Source organism: Tupaia chinensis, unplaced genomic scaffold, assembly GCF_000334495.1.
Source record: "Tupaia chinensis unplaced genomic scaffold, TupChi_1.0 Scaffold000046_3, whole genome shotgun sequence".
NCBI classification, from domain to species: domain Eukaryota; kingdom Metazoa; phylum Chordata; class Mammalia; order Scandentia; family Tupaiidae; genus Tupaia; species Tupaia belangeri.
The window spans coordinates 5,855,978-5,874,285 of record NW_006159504.1 but is presented as its reverse complement, the minus strand read 5'-3'; the positions used below and the strand labels follow the sequence as shown (position 1 = coordinate 5,874,285).

General features: G+C 45.6%; 1 protein-coding gene across 2 annotated transcripts in view; it reads left to right on the top strand.

Moving 5' to 3' along the window:
- The window catches only part of RGS20 (regulator of G protein signaling 20), a 70,060-nt gene extending 54,182 nt beyond the window's left edge, over positions 1-15,878 (top strand). Inside the window, exons 2-4 of one of the 2 annotated variants that reach the window (XM_027773801.1) lie at positions 7,161-7,244; positions 11,144-11,378; positions 14,361-15,878. In XM_027773801.1, the coding sequence (XP_027629602.1) occupies positions 7,161-7,244; positions 11,144-11,378; positions 14,361-14,549 (508 nt within the window). In that variant the 3' untranslated portion in view covers positions 14,550-15,878. The remainder of the gene's footprint in view (positions 1-7,160; positions 7,245-11,143; positions 11,379-14,360) is intronic. The other variant, XM_006140885.3, reaches the window with a different exon arrangement.
- Positions 15,879-18,308: the final 2,430 nt, after the last annotated feature.

The following is an 18,308-nucleotide window of genomic DNA, read 5'->3' as shown; positions in this document are numbered from 1 at the left end:
AACGCACACCAAGTACGTGTGTGTGTGTGTGTGTGTGTGCACGCACACGTGCCCAAAATCCCGAGAGGAAATGGAGGAGAAGGGATTGAAGTGTGGCCATCCTCCCTGGAGGGTGATTTCTTGCTTCCTTTCTCTATAACTCTCTGTTTCTCCAGTGAGCACACAGGCCCTATAGCAAAAACCTCTCAAAAAAAAAAAAAAAAAGAAATTAAAATCTATAAAAGAAATATATTAATAAGTTTGGCTATGTTAAAATGTAAAAAAAAGTGTTTGATGAAAGAAATTTTAAAAACTCCAAAGATTTGCACACAGGTGTTCACAATAGCACTCATAGTAGACAAAAGTGAGCACAAGCCAAGTGCCCGGCCGACTGGGAAGCTGGTAAGGATGTGAGCTGGCCATGCAACAGGGTATCCTTTGGCCGTAGACAGACATGCTGATACCAGTTAAACACGGGGTGCCTTGGAAACGTTACTGGAAATGAAAAACACCAGACACAGTAGACATGATTCCACTTACATGAAAAGTCAGAAGAGGTAAGTCCATATGGATAGAAAGTAGATTAGTGAGGGGCCAGCCCCAGGGCATGATGGTTAAGGGAGCCAGATACCACGTGGCCGACTGCACTTCAAATCCCAGCCCAGACGGCTTGAAAACAACACTCTGGACACATGCATGTGTGCTCAAACCCCGACAGGATGGAAAAGTGCAGAAGGTGGGTGCAGCTGCACCATGCACCACCAGAGGCGCCATCTCCCTCTGCCTCTCCCTCTGGCCCTCTGTCTCTCTGGTGAACACACACATGCTCTGGGGGAAAAAAATTGTGTGTGTGTGTGTGTGTGTGTGTAGAGAGAGAGAGAGATGGCTGAATGCCTAGGGAGAGAAGGTGTGCAGAATTTCTTTGGGGCGGGTGATGAAATGTTCTAAAGTCATGGCAATGATTGTACAAGGCCTCTTCAAACAGTCCATAAAACAAATACGTATTATTTAAAAAAAAAAACTATGCATAGATTTCAATTTTCTTGCACCAAAATAAACTTGCACTTCAATTCCATTTTCCCTGAACCTTTCGAAGTCCCTTTTACCACTTTGTAAATATACTAAAATCATGATAATATAATGTATAAATTATAGAACTATACAGCATATAAATTATATCTTAATAAAGCTGTTTCTAGAATGTGTTTGTTTAAACAGAGACACAAAAATTACAATGAAAAGGGGCCAGCAAATGCCATATCAGTTATGTTGCTGGGCTCCCACATGGCTAACCACTGTTCAAGTCCTGGATCCAGCGACTTGAAACTCACTCCGGGCACATGTATGTGCGTGCCCAAAATCCCAAGAGGAGAATGGAAGAGAAGGGATTGCGGTATGGCCATCCTCCCTGGGGGAGTTTTCTCACTTTCCCTCTCACTCTATCTGTCTCTCTCTCTCCAGGGAGCGTACACGCCCTAAGGCAGAAATTGCCACACACACACCAAAAAAAAAGAAGAAAAGACAAACTAAATTGAAAGAAGATAGTTACAATGCATTTAACAAAGAATTTATATTGAAAATTGGAGCCGGCAGGTAGCATGGTGGTTAAAGGGGCTGGACTCTCACATGGCCAACTGCAGTTCAACTCCTGGACCTGGTAGTTTGCTTTCTCACTTTCTCTCTCTCTCTCTCTCTCTCTCTCTCTCTCTCTTTCTCTGTCTCTCTGATCAAAATTGGAAAATAATGATAATAAAGTTAAATAAAATAGTTTTTAAAAAGAATTTAGATCCAAAATAAATAAGAAACATTGAGAGATGAGAAAGAAAATAAGGGGCCAGCACATGGCGTTGTGGTTAAGGAGCTGGGTTCCCAAGTGGTGGGCTGTGGTTTGAGTCCCAGACCTAGCAGCTTGAAAATCACACCAGACATGTGTGTGTGCCCAAAATCCTGAGAGGAGAGGAGAGGAAAAGGGATCGAGGCACGGCTTTCCCCTGGGAGAGGATTTCTCACTTTCCCTCTGTCTGTTTGTCTTTGTCTCTGGGGAGCGCATGCACCCTATGGAAAAACCTTAAAAGAACAAAAAAGGGGGACCAGCAGCTAGCATAATGGCTATGTCGCTGGACTCCCACGTAGTAGACCGCGGTTCAAGTCCCGGACCTGGTGGCTTAAACTCACACCGGGCATGTGTGCGTGCATACCCAAGATCCCGAGAAGAGAATGGAGGAGAAGGGATTGCGGCGTGGCCCTCCCCCCGGGGGGTGATTTCTCACTTTCTGTCTCTCTGTCTCTCTCAGTCTGTCTGGCGAGTGCACACGCCCTATAGCAAAAAGCTCTCCAAAAGAACAAAAATGGGAGTAATGACCAGAAAAGACAATCCACTTGTGCTCCCACTAATGTTCAGATAAATGAAAGCTAAGTATATACCCGTCTAAGTGAAAATCACACTCCAGGAAAACCTCCTGTACACAGGTGAGAGGACACGCACGAGAAACTACAGCATCTAACTGAGAAACATGGAGAGTAACGTGCTCACCAGCAATTCATCCTTCTCGGATGAATAATACCATCATGCAGTACCATACAGCGTGTGAGCTCGTGTGCCAGAGATAAAGAGAAAATTCTAAAGCGTTCATACTGTATAATGACATTGAGACAGAGTTTGAAAATGTGGTTAGGAATATGTATGTAAATACGTGTGTGTGTGTGTGTGTGTGTGTGGAGAGAGAGAATAATGTAACTGAAAGGGAAGAATAAAAAACAAGGATGAAGGTTAACTCTAAACTCAAAGGTAGAGAGAGGAAGAGATGAGATGGGCAAAGTTGGAGTTTGTACAACACAAACTTCAACTGGTTTTTATTTGTTGTTGCTGTTGTTTTATTTTTTAGGTTTTTACCACAGGGCGTGTTCACTCACCAGAGAAAGAGACACAGAGAGAGAAGGAAAGTGAGAAATCACCCCCCAGGGGTGAGGGCCACACCGCAGTCCCTTCTGCTCCAGTCTCCTTTTGGGACCTTGGGCATGCACACACACATGCACAGCCTGATTTTCAAAGGGTCCGGGACTCAACCCGTGGTCGGCCACGTGGGATGCAACGTCTTAACTACCATGTGCCTGCTGGAGCGGCTTCCACTGTTTGAACATTTCGTTTTGTTGATTTTTCTTTTCTGCGTGGTTTGAGATTCCATGTTGATATACACCGAGCCCATTTTCAAGAAAGGTAACGGGCAATATGCATTCTAAACCCTGAGGGCGCGTTCTCAAAACCCTGCTCCACCGCCTTCTGGTGTCATAAAGAAAGGCTGGCAGAGTCTTTCTTAATGGAAAGTAAACTTTTTTGCTCCTTTCAAGAAGATTTGAGAATGTTTTCCTCTTAATAATCTAAATATTTACCAAACTATGTCTCACATGGGACTTTTACTGAGTATTTATAAAATATGGCGAGCCACTATAATATCCTGGCTTCTCTCTTGTTCTGCTAGAACCCAAGCAGACAAGGGAAACTTCACAAAAATCCATTCTTCACTTTTTCAGGAACATATTGTCTTCTTAAAAAATATTTCTACTTGATGTGGGAAAAAATGTCACTGTTCCAGTAAATTTTGCAGTTTGTTAGTTCACAGGCTAGCTTCTGGTTTTCTTAGAAATCTTGTGTCGAATGTATCATTTCTTTCTCTCTGCTCTTCCATACCCCTGTGCAGGGATGTGTTCTGCTTACAAAAGATGTCAGTGAAGCGAGCAGTGTGAACGCTCACAGCGAGACAGCGCCACCCAGATGCCTCTCAGTTCTGGGGGGGTTATTTTTGTTTAAAGAAACCATTATTTACTGAGACTGAATCATGAAAAAAATCTCAAAAGTTTCCTGCATTTCTGATAATTTTGCCAAGAAAAAAGCCACACACACACACACACACACACACACACACACACACTGAAAATTCATAAAGCAGATGTACTGAAACCACACAAAAGCTTTTATAAAATACAATAGTGTTAAGGAAAGATAATAAAAGGAAGAGAAAATTAATACAAATCAATAACAGGAAAAAATCAAATTAATAATGACAAAAATAAATTTTTTAATGGATGAAATACTAAAAGCATTTCTGCTAAAATTAAAAACAAGGCAAGGAGGTGGCATGGTGGTTAAGTGCTGGATTCCCACATAGCTGACCACAGTTTGAGTCCTGGACCACGCAGCTTGGAAATCATGCCAGGTGTGTGTGCATGCATGCTCCAAATCCCAAGAGATTGAAGGAGAAAGGGTTGCAGCTTGACCTTTGCCCCAGAGGGGGATTTGTCACTTTCCCTCTCTTTCTCTCCCTGTCTCTATCTAGTGTGTGCACGCATCCTGTACCAAAAACAAAACAACAAAAAAACAAGGCAACAATGTCCACAGTCTCTACTATTATTTGACATTGCACTTTCAGCATCGACCAATGCAATGAGACAAGAGAAAACAATTCGAGTCCTAAGAATTAGGAACGAAGAAGTCAATTTTTCCCTATTTGCAGATGACGAGAGTACACCTAGAAATCCCAAAAGAATTGTTGCTAGAACTGATATAAATGTAAAAGAATTCAGTAATGAGTATATCAAATTAGCATAAAAATAGTTTTCAGGATTTGTATGTAAGACATTTAAAGAATTTCAGAGGGCAGCCCCCATTGCCTAGCGGTTAAGGGAAACCAGATCCCACATAGCTGACCACAGTTGTATCCTGGCTACAGTGGCTTCAAAAAGTGCCAGCTTTGTGTGTGTGCATGCCCCAAATCCTAATGAGATGGAGAAAGGAAAGAGAAGGATTGTGATGGGACCACACCCTCCTATGAGGTGCTTTCTCCCTCCTCCTCCTCCCTCTCTCTCTGTCTTGTCTCTTTGGCAAATGCATGTACTTTCTGGCAAGAAAAATAATTAAAATAATCAATGACCCTTATGTTTCAATAATAAAAGGCAAATTCATTTAAAATAGCCAAAGGATCTGAATAGATACCTCTCCAAAGAAGATGTATAGTTAATACATGAAAAGATGTTCAGCATCGTTAGTCAAAATGCAAATGAAAACCACAATGAGATATTATTTCACACCCCATTAGGGATCTAGAATTAAAAAGACAATGATAACAACTTTGGTAAGGATAAGAAATTGGATCCCTTAAATAATCATGACAAGAATGTAAAACGGTGCCACTTCTTTGGAGAACAGTTTGGGGGTTCCTGAAATGTTAAAAAATAAAGTTATCAGGACCAGCAGATGTAGTGGTTATGTCACAGGACTCCCACATAGCTGACCATGGTTCGAGTCCCAGACCCAGAGGCTTAAAACTCACACCAGGCACATGTGCATGCATGCCCAAATTCCCCAGAGGAGAATGGAGGAGAAGGGATTGCAGTGTGGCCATCCCCCCCTAGGGGGTGATTTCTCCCTTTCTGTCTCTGTCTCTGTCCTTCCAGCAAGTGCACATGCCCTATAGCAAAAAAAATAATACTACTAAATACTGTGTAAATAAAGTTACTATATGACATAACAATTCTCTATTCCTAGGAGGTTTTTACCCAAGAGAAATGAAAATATGTTTTTGTTTCATTTTGTTTTGTTGGTTTTTGTTTTGTTTTGTTTTGTTTTGTTTTTAGTTTGCTTTAGGACACATGTGCTCACCAGAGAGAGGCAGAAAGTGAGAAATCATCCCCGCCAAGGATGATCACACCGCGATTCCTTTTCCATCCTCTATCTGGATTTTGAGCATGCATGCACACACACCTGGCATGTTTTCCCAGTCTTTGGGTCCTGGACTCTAACCACATGGTCGTCTCTGTGGGATCCAGCCAACTTAATCTCCGTGCCACCTGACTGGCCCCAAGATATGTTTTCACAAACTTGCACACAAATGCCATAGCAGTGTGACTCATACCACCAAAAGGCAGAGACAGCCCAAACGTCCATCCACTGAAGAATGGATAAACCAAATATGGTATATCCATACAAGAGAATATTATTCAGCCAGGAAAAAAGAATAAAATACTGATACATACTACAGCATGGGCAAACTGCAAATATTATGCCAAGTGAGAGGCCAACCACGGAAGTCCGCACTGTCTGTGATTCAGAATTGGTCGATCAGTAGCCAGGAAGTAGATTTGTGTTTGCCTAAGGTTGTTGGAGTGAGGAGATATGAGCAGTAAGGAGTGACTCCTTAGGTGTGGGGTTTCTTTCTGAGGTGATGAAAATGTTCATAAATGACCATAACGTTGGCAAAGATAAACTGGATCTAGATAGTGGTGAGAATCCTGAAAACCACCGGGTTGTACGCTCTCGGTGACACACAGGTAACCGTATGTCCATAAGTGGCCGCTTGAATAGAGCTGGCAGGAGGTGAAGAGCAGGCCCTGCTGTGGCGGTGCTCACGGCACGCTGCTGCCGGGCAGGCAGAGGCCACGTGGGAGTCCTGGGACCCTTCCTCAGCCCACCTTACCGGGCACAGTGACATGTGCCACACTGTAGTCCCAGCGACCCAGGCAGGAGGATCACATCATAGCGACACCCGGTCTAAAAATATACCACATTCACATGCTCATCCGGGAAGTTCCTACCCTTCATGTGGACAGCCCATGTAAGTTAGGAGAGGAGACGCAATTGAAAATTCTACTTAAAATAACAGAAATACTTGGAGTAAGTTTATAGAGGAATGTACAAAATGTGTATAAAAAACCTTGAACACTCATGACAGATTAGACTTGAGTATGTACTTTCTTGGTTTTCTTTACTACTTTTGTATTTGTGCCTATAAATATATGCAGCCTCCATTTTTACTGGAAACAAAGCCTAGAAGGGTATGTACTATTTTTTAGAAAGTGAAATGAAATCCACAGCATTCTTAATCATTTTACTTGTTTACTATTTTCTGATGAGTCTGTTTTTAATGAAAAGAACTATTACTTTAAACATAATTGAGCTTACTCATTTCTAACTCTTCCTCAATTAGTATAGACCACCATATTATTAATAAACATTTATTTTTAATACCTATTGTCATACTTTTGGTTTTCTTAAGAAGACCAATCAGGGTCATTTTTTTAAGAACAGGAAGGAATTCTGCTCTGAAGTTATCTTCTAAATGTTTGTAAAAAAATCTTTTCCTGAACAGACCGACTCGATCGACACGTGACTGTCTTGTTTCTTACAGTCTCACTGTCAGGAACCAAGAAGAGCAGAGAGCCACAGGAGCGTCCCATGAGCTCAGAACAGACTTCCCGATCTGTGAAGAAAGGTGAAATCTCACATTTCTTAGCTCACTGAACTAACGGAAATAGCAACCCCCCTCCCTTCTCCCCCTCCTTCCCTCGCCCTGCCTTCCTTCCTCTTTCTTGAGCATTGCATGCTTCAGTGAACACCCGTTTCTCTAGCTGCAATTAGTAACATCAGCTCAGATCAAATGTGGCATCACGTCTCCCCCAGCAGAACTTTCAGTGCGTTGTGTGACGTGGAGAAAGATCAGTTCCATTAACCCAAACCCTCTGCTAACCGCAAATATGCTTCTCGACAAAACACATAATGTTCTGTTAATTTTGTGTAGTATATAAATGTTTCAATTAAAGGCCTGGGACCAGCAGTTAGTGTAATGGCTATGTCGCTGTACTCCCATGTAGCCGACTGCAGTTCGAGTCCCGAACTTTGTGGCTTAAACTCAGGCCGGGTGCATGTGCATGCGTGTCCAAGATCCCGAGAGGAGAATGGAGGAGAAGGGATTGCGGTGTGGCCATCCCCCTGGGGGGTGATTTCTCGCTTTCTGTCTCTCTCTGTCTTCCTGGTGAGCATACGCATCCTATAGCAAAAAACCTCTCCAAAAACTAATAAAAATAATAATAATAATATAAAAGGCCTGGGCTAGTAGTTAAGGGAGCCAGATCCCACATGGCTGACCATGCAGTTCATGCCCAGACCGAAGGCTTAAACATGCCAAGCACAGTGTGTGTGCGCCTACATCTCAGCAGGATGGAGAGATGGAGCAGAAAAACCGCAGTGTGACCACGCTCCATTGGAGGGTGCTTTCTCCTCTCTCTCTCTCTCGTGAGTACATGCATTCTCGGGCAATTAAAAAGAAATAATAATGAAAACACAAATTAATCCTAGCTAGCCAGTAGAAACCAATAATACAGTAGGACCAGGAACAAGTTATGCCAAGGACCTTGATGATTCAGACACCCTGAACAAATTCCTAAATAGGGGAAAATGACTAAAACATGGGCAAGAAGAAATGACATAGCAACTAATAACCTTTTATATCTTGCTAGGGCTGCTGTCATAAAGTACCAAAAACCTGGTAGCTTAAAACGACAGCAGTTTATGTCTCCGAGTTTGGGGCTAGAAATCCACAACCAAGGTGTCCGTAGGGCCACGTCTTCTCTGCTCTGACTCCCGGGGAGGCTGCTCCTTGCCTCTTCTCGCTCCGGTCGTTGCCAGCAATTCTCGGCGTACCTTGGCTAAAGCTCCATTGCTGGAGCCAGCTTCCAAGCCAGCTGGAGAGGGCTTCCCAGGTAGCTCCATGCCATCACCCCTCTGGGCATGTCTGACTGGGTTCAGCCCCCCATCCTGTGAGGACACCTGTCATAATGGATTACTCGCCCTCAGGACCTTCTATAACCGTCCAGACAAGGCCACATTTGGAGGGACTGGGGGGAGAACATCAGTATGTCTTTTGGGGGGATTAAGTCAGAGTAAACACTGAACCCAGATGGTTTTATAGGCTAGCTCCACAAAACATCCCCGGAATAGGTCGTCCAACGTTATCCAACTCTGTGTAACCACCCAATGTCTAAGAGGCCAGCATCGCAGGATACCATAATCTGAGGATAGGAAAGGAAGGAAAGCTGTACCTGTGATTTGCTAATTACACACTGTGCGTGCTGTGAAAAACCATACTGTACCCGCCCACCCACAGAATGGAAAGTTAGAGATGAACTCTGCTCAGAAACGGTCTACACACAACTACATGGGTGAATCTGAGAACTTAATGTGGGGTGAAAAAAACAAGTCACAGAAGATAGCATGTATGTGAGAACGCCAACCAGTTCATGGAAAATGAAATTAAACTACGAGTTTATTTTGGTGCAGAAAATTTTTGAAATCCATGCTTAGTCTTCCTAGTAGACGTTTTCATGAACTTTCTGAAGACCCCTCATATCTCTGAAGAACGTATTCGTTTTCTTTTTTTCCAGTTTGTCAGAGGACATGTGCATTTGTCAGAGAGAAATGGAGAGAGAGGGGAAAAATGAGGAAGCATCCCCACTCCCCTGGGCAATGGTCACACTGCAATCCTGTCTCCTCTCTCTCTCCCTCCTTTCAAGATTTTGGGCACACACACACACACCTGGTGTGTATCTCAAGCCACCAGGCCCAGAACTCAAACTGCAGTTGGGTACGTGGGATCCAGTTGCCTTAACCATCACAAAATGGAGAGAGAGGGGAAAAATGAGGAAGCATCCCCACTCCCCTGGGCAATGGTCACACTGCAATCCTGTCTCCTCTCTCTCTCCCTCCTTTCAAGATTTTGGGCACACACACACACACCTGGTGTGTATCTCAAGCCACCAGGCCCAGAACTCAAACTGCAGTTGGGTACGTGGGATCCAGTTGCCTTAACCATCACACCACCGTGATCGGGTACGTGGTATCCAGTTGCCTTAACCATCACACCACCGTGATGGAATGGGGTGTCAGCAGGTGGCGTGGTGGTTAAGGTGATGGACTTCCACATGGCTGACACCAGTTTGAGTCTTGGGCCTGGTGGCTTGCTCTCTCACTTTCTTGCTCTCTCTCTCTCTCTCTAGTGAACACACATGCCCTATAGCAAGTTTTAAAATAATAAAATAAAATACATCTTTTATATATTTTTTTGGAGGTTTTTGCTATAGGGCGCATGTGCTCGCCAGAGAGAGACAGAAAGTGAGATATCACCCCACGGGGGAGGGGGTTTTTTTTTCCACCCCGCAATCCCTTCTCCTCCATTCTCCTCTCGGGATCTTGGGCACGCACGCACATGCGCCCGGCGTGAGTTTAAGCCACTGGGTCCGGGACTCGAAACGCGGTCGCCTATGTGGGAGTCCAACGACATAGCCATTACGCTAACTGCTGGTCCCAATAAATCTTTTTATTTAAAGTTCATGGAAGTTGAATAATAAATATATAGATTTCAAAATTTTTCTGCACCAAAATGAACTCGTTCCATTTTTCCACAAATGTTTGAAGCCCTCTGGTGCATACATAAAAACTATGAACAAAGATAAGAGAAGCAAGACACTAAGAAACATTATTAAACAGATCGTGTTTTCTGACTTCAGTACAGTTAAATGGACATAAAACATAACTCAAAAAGGGTAAACCCAAAATCAAGCACGGTGTTCATTTTGCGGACACCCTTCGTAACGTACATTCATATGACATATATTCCTTTCTCATTTTCAAATATTACATATCAAAAAACGTTAGTAGCCCCACCCGTGGTGGTAGAGGGTTGCTGTTGTTAAGTCTGACTTAGTTTTTTCGTGGGTGATTAGACAGTTTTGGCTTAGATGGTTGTAGGAGCTTTTTTTGTTTTGTTTTTCACTTTTACCATATTAAAACATTGTCAGGATCCAGCCCTCAGCCTGATGGTTAAGGGAGCTGGATCCCACATGGCTAGTGGTTTGAAAAATGGTACATGCCCAAAATCTGCAAAGGAGGGCGATATGGAAGAGAAGGAATTGTGGCATGACCATTCCAGGGCGATATGAAAGAGAAGGAATTGTGGCATGACCATTCCAATGTGGGGGTACTTTCTTCTCAATCTCTCTCTCTCTGCCTCTCTGTCTCTGGCAAACATGTGCCCGCTGGTTAAAAAAAAAAAAAAATCCTTGCAGGGATGTGCCCGTATGTAAACGGTCTGATCTGAGCAGCCGGCCATGGTCGCGGCGTGGTCTGCGCACCGGCGCCAGCCCTGCAGCCCAGCCGTTCAGCTGAGATCACTTGCTGCGTGTTTTTGCTGAAGGCTTAAGGACATGGGTTCGGCTCCGTCCCCCCGAAAGGGCCTAAATGCATACATTTTCCGTTCTCAGAGGAGGAGAGGCGCGTTTCTAGTGGTGAAATGCAGTCACAGCTCCCTCTCGCCCCCTTTCTTTCGCTCCCACCAAGCCCGACCCCCACTCTGGAAGAAGTCAGCGCCTGGGCCCAGTCCTTCGACAAGCTGATGATCACTCCTGCGGGAAGAAACGCTTTCCGCGAATTCCTGCGGACAGAGTTCAGTGAGGAAAACATGCTTTTCTGGATGGCCTGTGAGGAGCTGAAAAAGGAAGCTAATAAAAACATCATTGAGGAGAAGGCAAGGATCATCTACGAGGATTACATCTCCATTCTTTCTCCCAAAGAGGTGCGTGGGGGGAGGTGTCCGCAGGGCCACAGTGAGCTGAACCCCGCCCGTGTTTGGCCGCGGTCAGAGTACGAAGCTGCCTCAGTTCACGCTCTTCAAAGCTCTCTTGACAGCGATCCCACAGGTGGCCCGAAGTGCCCCCAAAGTCTGTGAAAAGTCATGTGCATTTTTTCCCCAGGAAAAAACTCAAGTATCACTATTCACAGTTTTAAAATATTATATCTAGGTGAGCAGGTGGCATGGCAGTTAAGGTGACTCGAATCCCAGACCCAGCAATTTGAAAAATACAGCAGGTGTGTGTCCCCCAAATCCCGAGAGGAGATGGGATTGCGACATGGCCATCCTCCCTGGGGAGTGATTTCTCACTTTCTTTCTGGGGTGTCTAAGATGTAAAGAAACGTACACCCTATGGCATGCCTTTGAACAAAAATATCCTGTTGTCCTTAGGAAGGTCTCTTTTCCTGGGCATCTTCGTTTGCAGAGCGATGGCGTGAGTGCCGAGGCACCGATGCTGGAAGGGCTCTATGTCGGAGGAATTACTGGATGAGTAAACTTGGGCAAGCTTCTACCTGAGTTTTAGTGTTTTCAAATCTAAAATCCGGTTCGGGTTGTTCTGAAAATCTGAATGCCTCATGGCTGCGGTTACAGAAGCAGGCACTGCCTCCTGCGGTGCTGTGTCACTAAGAAGGTGGGGTTCAGAGGGCGCTCAGGGGAGTGGGAAGACCCACGCACCGCCCTGAAGCAGCACCTGGGAGGAGGCACACAGACATCGGGGCCCTCCCGGCCCTAACCCGGGTCCTCACTGAGCACTTGCAGGAGTGGTCTTTCCTGTGCGTGAACTGGAATCTTCATTCCTGTCTCCTGCCGTAACTCGCAGTCCAACTGTTATGAGGAGCTTTCACCCTTCCCGCGAAGAGCTGGTCGTGGGACTGGGTCCAGGGGCTGTGCTCGCGACATCCAGCCTTTCTTTTTTTGTTTTAGTATGGAGTACTTGATGAATTTGTGTCACCCTTGTGCAGGGGCCATGCTAGCCCGGCTTGAGTACATGTGCTGCCCAGGTGAGCACCGGGCCTTTCTGCTCCGGAAGCTCAGGGCTGCCTAATGGTGAGAGCTGCCATAGGTAATAAGGGGGCCCGGAGCAACACGGAGGGGTCTTTCCCTCCTGGACGGTCGGTGAAGCCTTCCTGAGTCGGGAGAGTGACGTCTAAACTGAGGCCATGGAAGTCACCAGGCAGGCTAGAGGGAAGGTTATTCCGGGATGTTCTAGGAGGAACAAGATGGTCCTTGCTCCTTCCTTCTTCAAATTCCGAGAGGCTGGGACAGCTCCTGAGTGGAGCAGTGAGGCAGGACTGGGGAACCAGCGGCTGAAGGGCTCAGGAGGAAGTGGGGAGCTTTGCACTCGATCCGGAGGGCACGGACAGGCCAGGGCACGGTGCGGGCATGAAGCCGGCAGGACAAGGCTGGCACGGACAGGCCAGGGCACGGTGCGGGCGTGAAGCTGGCAGGACAAGGCTGGCACGTAGAAAGAGCCCCTGGCCGCCTGAGAGCATGGGTTGAAAGGCACTGGATGGGCTCCAGACCAGCCGGGAGGCTGCCTCCCAAACCCTGCAGCAAAGGGCGAGTGACCTCCGCAGGTCATGGCAGAGAACAGGTGGGATCAGGGGTCGGACAGTGGCGCAGCAGTATGACACAGTGGTGTGAGGCAGCCCCGCACAGGAAGGTTCCCGGTTCAAGTCGAGACCTCCCTGCGTACACCAGGCATGCATGTGCCCTCAACCTGGGGCTTGCTGAGGCGGGGGTGGATCTGTGTCAGGACCCTGCTGAGGCTTCGCTCTCTCATCACTCATGGGAGGAACTTCATATCCTCGTTATAAAGAGAGGTAGGACCGCAGACCTTTGAGACTAAATGTAGAGCCATAATGCACAAGGAGTTCTGGAGGTGAGAGAGCCTGTCTGGGTGAACTGGGTTTCAGGTACCTGTGTGCCCTCCGGGGGGACGGTGGACTGAGGCACCGAAGTCGGCATTCGGTGACCCACAGACCATGTTTTCAGTTGCACGTTCACGGCCATGCATTGCACGACATCGGGACTCCTGGTCAGAGGAGTCTGGCTGAGGTTCTTCACGGAGATAGACGTTCAGCTCTGCAGTCCTGGCCCTGAGGCTCGTTCAGTGTCCCACAGGAAGTCTGAGTCCAGTAGTCCGCTCTGGCCTGAGGCCGTCCTATCAGGACACACAACGCCCGAGCAAGAGTGCCAACATCTAGGGCCACTGGATTTCCAGCACTTAAATTCTCATTAAATCCTAAACCAGATGTCTAGAAACCATCCTCCTCACCCCCACTTTAGGAAAAGACTTCATTAGGAAGCAGTTTACCTTATTCACTGTCCTACAACTAAGCAGAAACAGCTGGGATTTAAACGCAGCTGTCACCTGGCCATAGGCCCTGAGACTTTGACCCTCGTGCCATGTTCTGGGGCAGCTTCGCCTCATGGCCAAGGCTTCCAGCCAGCCAGGTGTGCCTCCCTGGGGATCTACCAGTATCCGAGCTGGGCAGAAGCCTGGGGCCTCCAGGTTTTAGCCCTGTTTTGGGAAATTAACAAGGGGTAAGTCCCTGCTGCTTTTTCCTTCAAAGGACATAGTACTTCATTCTAAGCAAAATAATGGTGTGGTTTCTGGAGTCAGGTGCTCTCGACCAGCATTACTTAGAACTTGGGAGAGATACAAATTCGTAGGCCCTTCCCAGACCTGCTGAGTCAGAGGCGGGGGTGGGGCCCTGCTCTGTCTAACAGCTTCCAGGGCTGCAGGCTCCTGTGAGCATGGAGAGCCCCGTTCATTGTGCTGTTAGTCGTCTTTTGGCAGTTTGGACTTTTGGATGACCTTGTTTAGTTTGGGATTTACAAAGAACAAAACAAGCTGTGGGCATTTGGGAGAGGTTTACAAAGGGAATTGCCTCACACAGTGTCACTTGTCTCTGTTGGCAGGTCAGCTTAGACTCCGGGGTCAGAGAAATCATCAACAGAAACATGCTGGAGCCTTCCCAGCACATCTTCGACGACGCCCAGCTTCAGATCTACACGCTCATGCACAGGGACTCGTACCCCCGCTTCATGAACTCTGCGCTCTACAAGGACTTACTTCAGTCCTTGTCTGAGAAGTCGGCTGAGGCGTAGGATTTGTCACATATATTTATTATTCATGAAATAATCAAAGAACTCTGGACTACGTCTAGCACAGGGGATTTAGAGGTAGTAACACCGTCTGCTGGAGAAATACTTGGGCTATTTTAACAACAGGTGTATCCCTCCAGAGGGCTGGCTACCGAGCCACAATGTAAATTACAGCCACCTTTAGTGGTATTTCGAGAAACATGGGCTGACTGTTTTAGAAAGGTAGTATGTTTACATTTACAGTCGCAGTAGCATGCCCTCCATGGCACAGGAGACGAGAAGACTCCACCCCGCCTGGAGCACATATCCGTGGGAGCAAACCGCCCCACCTTTGTTTTGCATGGGTTCAGTAATGGACTGCCGAGTCTCCCCTCAAAGAAAAGATATTCGAGTGTTTCTCAGCTACCCCTTCCTGCCATCATGCTTGGTTTGAATACTTCACTTAGTGCCATTACACGGCCCAAATCACATCTTGTAAAGATGGGACCACTACTTGTGAAAATGGTATCCCGCTTGATCGTGGTGTCTGTACGTATGCAGATGCATAAATGTGCGAGTATATCTACACATTGTTACGTAAAATGCCATGTCTTGAGCTCAGTCTCAGATGTCTGGTAAGAGGAGCAATGCTTAGAGAATTTTCCTGCCGAGAAGAGTAACTGTTATTTTATTTTCAAGGTTTGCCAACCTGAATTATTCACAATTTGATCATGTTCACAACAAAACTTTCAAGTAAGCATATTTACATTTTTATTATTCAAAGAAACATGGGCATTTTCACTCCTAAAAAAAAAAATAAAGCACAAGAATTTTATCTCAATCTTTCATTTTTTTTATTAGTTAAGTTTTCAGGAATTACGAGATTATGTTAACTAGCAATACACGTAACCTATCTTTTCACTCCCAGACTAGGACTCTGTCTTAAGATGCCACTATTTTTATCTTAGTAAATGGAATCACTTCTTAGCTAGCACGTAAAAAATACTAAGTTGGAGACCTAAACTATCTTGGAATAAACATCCCTACAATGAATAGGAAAGGCATACAAAATCTGGAATGATTAGAGTAGCAAATTAGAAAATTGGCAAAAGGCCAGCACCATGATTAGCCACCTGCTGGTCCCTTCCAAAGTAAAATTTAATTTTGTGAGATGGTTGTTGTTCATTATGAAAAATGTGTACATAAACATATACATTTCAAAATAGTCTAAACATCTAAAAATGTTTGAACAAGGATGCTACCTATTTTTGCAATTTCAGATAAGTTTTCCTAATCAAAACATAAAATTCAGAAGCCGTAAAAGAAAATACTGGGACCAGCAGTTAGCGTAATGGCTATGTCGCTGGACTCCCACGTAGTCGACCGTGGTTCAAGTCCCGGACCGGGTGGGTTAAACTCATGCCAGGTGCATGTGCGTGCATGCCCAAGATCCCGAGAGGAGAATGGAGGAGAAGGGATTGCAGCGTGGTCATTCCCCCTGGGGGGTGATTTCTCACTTTCTGTCTCTCTGTCTCTGTCTGTCTGGCGAGCGCATGCGCCCTATAGCAAAAACTTATCCAAAAAAAAAGAAAATACTGATAGAATTTTATGATAACAAAACATTTTAACATTCTGTACCATGAAAAGAAAAACACAAACTTCATGCTACAAAAGATTGATGACTGCTATAAAGAATGTAAGTTAGCATAATGGCTATGTCACTGGACTCCCATGTAGTTGACCACAGTTCGAGTCCTGGACCCGGTAGCTTAAACTCACGTCAGGTGCGTGTGTGTACGTGCCCAAGATCCCGAGAGGAGAATGGAGGAGAAGGGATTGTGGTATGGCATTCCCCCCTTGGGGGTGATTTCTTGCTTTCTATCTCTCTATCTCTGTCTTTCTGGAGAGCGCCCTATAAAATAAAAAACTTTTAAAAAAATGTGTTAGGAATGCCTACAAATTACTAAGAAAAATAACTGCAGATAAAAAAAAGGCATGAGAAAAGATAACTATTGATAATTGTTTTTTGTAATTTTGCCAGAGGGCATGTATGCTCACTGGAGAGAGAAAGAGGGAAAGCGAGAAAGGAACCCCCTGTGGGGGATGGTCACGCCATAACCCCTTCTCCATTTCCTCCACCTTTCAGGATTTGGGGCACGAGCATGCACACTTGCACATGCGCACACACACACACACACATGCCTGTTGTGTATCTCAAGCTGCCGGGTCCAGATCTTGAACCATGTAGTTAGCCATATGGGCCAACTTGACTTAACCACCACAACAGCAGCTGCCCTAGGCCACAATCAAAGACAATTAACAGAGAACCAGCTCCAGCCCCATAGCACAGCTATGAAGGGAGCCAGATCCCACATGGATGACCAATTTGAATCCCAGCCCAGCTGGCAACTTGAAAAACATCCTGGGCATGTGACCCAAAATGTCCCAAAGCCTGACGGGATGGAGAAAGGAGAAAAAAGGATTGCTGTATAAGTGCCCCATTGAAAGTGTTTTCTCTCTTTCTGATAAACACATGTGCCTTCTGGCAATTAAAAAATAAAAAAAGAGAGACAAATAACAGAAGACACTGGCTAAGGGGGCACTGATCCCAAGTGGCAACTGCAGGTCAAGTCCCGGGCCCTTTTGGGCTGAAACATGCCGAGCACATGCACGTGCCCAGGATCCAAGTGGCTGGAGGGCTAGAGAAGATCATGGTGTGACAAGACCTTGTGGAAGGTGCTCACACCTCCCTCTTTCTCGAGCTCGCTCTCATGTGCGTAGCGCAAGCTCCATCATGAAATTTTTAAAATTTGAAATCAAGTGCTTAATAAACAAGCAGGATGAGTGTAAGAAATTTAAACAGATTATCATATAATCACAAATTCAAACAATGAGGTGACAGTGGTTACCATCTCCCCCAGACTTGCAAAATCAAAAGGCTCTGGTAACAGCCCATATTCGAACAGGAAGTGGGTGAGGAAATGGGTACTTACATCCTGGTGACAGGTGGGCAGAGTATTATGACTTTCAGGAAAGTAATCTGACAATATCTGTCAGTTTCAATATACTTACCCACTACCTGAGCAATTACACTAAGGATCTGTCCCACCAAAACATCAACGATACACACATACATATACAAGAGTGTTCACTACAGCCCTGTTTATGATAACAAAATCTACCCATAGGAGAATAGTTTTAAAAGGGAACAGGAGGGCCAGCAAGTGGTGTGATGGTTAAGGATGCTGGACTCCCACATGGCTGACTGCGGTTCAAATCCCAGACTTGGCGCCTTGCCTTCTCACTTTCCCTCTCTCTCTCACTCTGTTCCTCTGGTCAAATTAAAATAAAGATAAATAAAAATAATTATTTAAAAAAAGGGAACAGTATATCCTGCTACAGTTTGAATAATGGTTTGTCTACCAAATCATGTTCTGGAATTAGTCCCCAGTGTAATGATGTTAGGAGGAGGTGAGACCTTTAAGAGGTGAGGCCTAGTGGGCAGTGGTTGGCTCCTAAAGGCATCGTCCTCGTGGATGGGTTTCATGAGACGGAGGGAATTCTTTTTTTTTTTTTGAGAGGTTTTTGCTATAGGGTGTGTGCGCTCGCCAGACAGACAGAGACAGAGAGACAGAAAGCGAGAAATCACCCCCCAGGGGGGATGGTCACGCCGCAATTCCTTCTCCTCCATTCTCCTCTCGGGATCTTGGGCACGCACGCACACGCACCCGGCGTGAGTTTTAAGCCACCGGGTCCGGGACGCGAACTGCAGTCGACTACGTG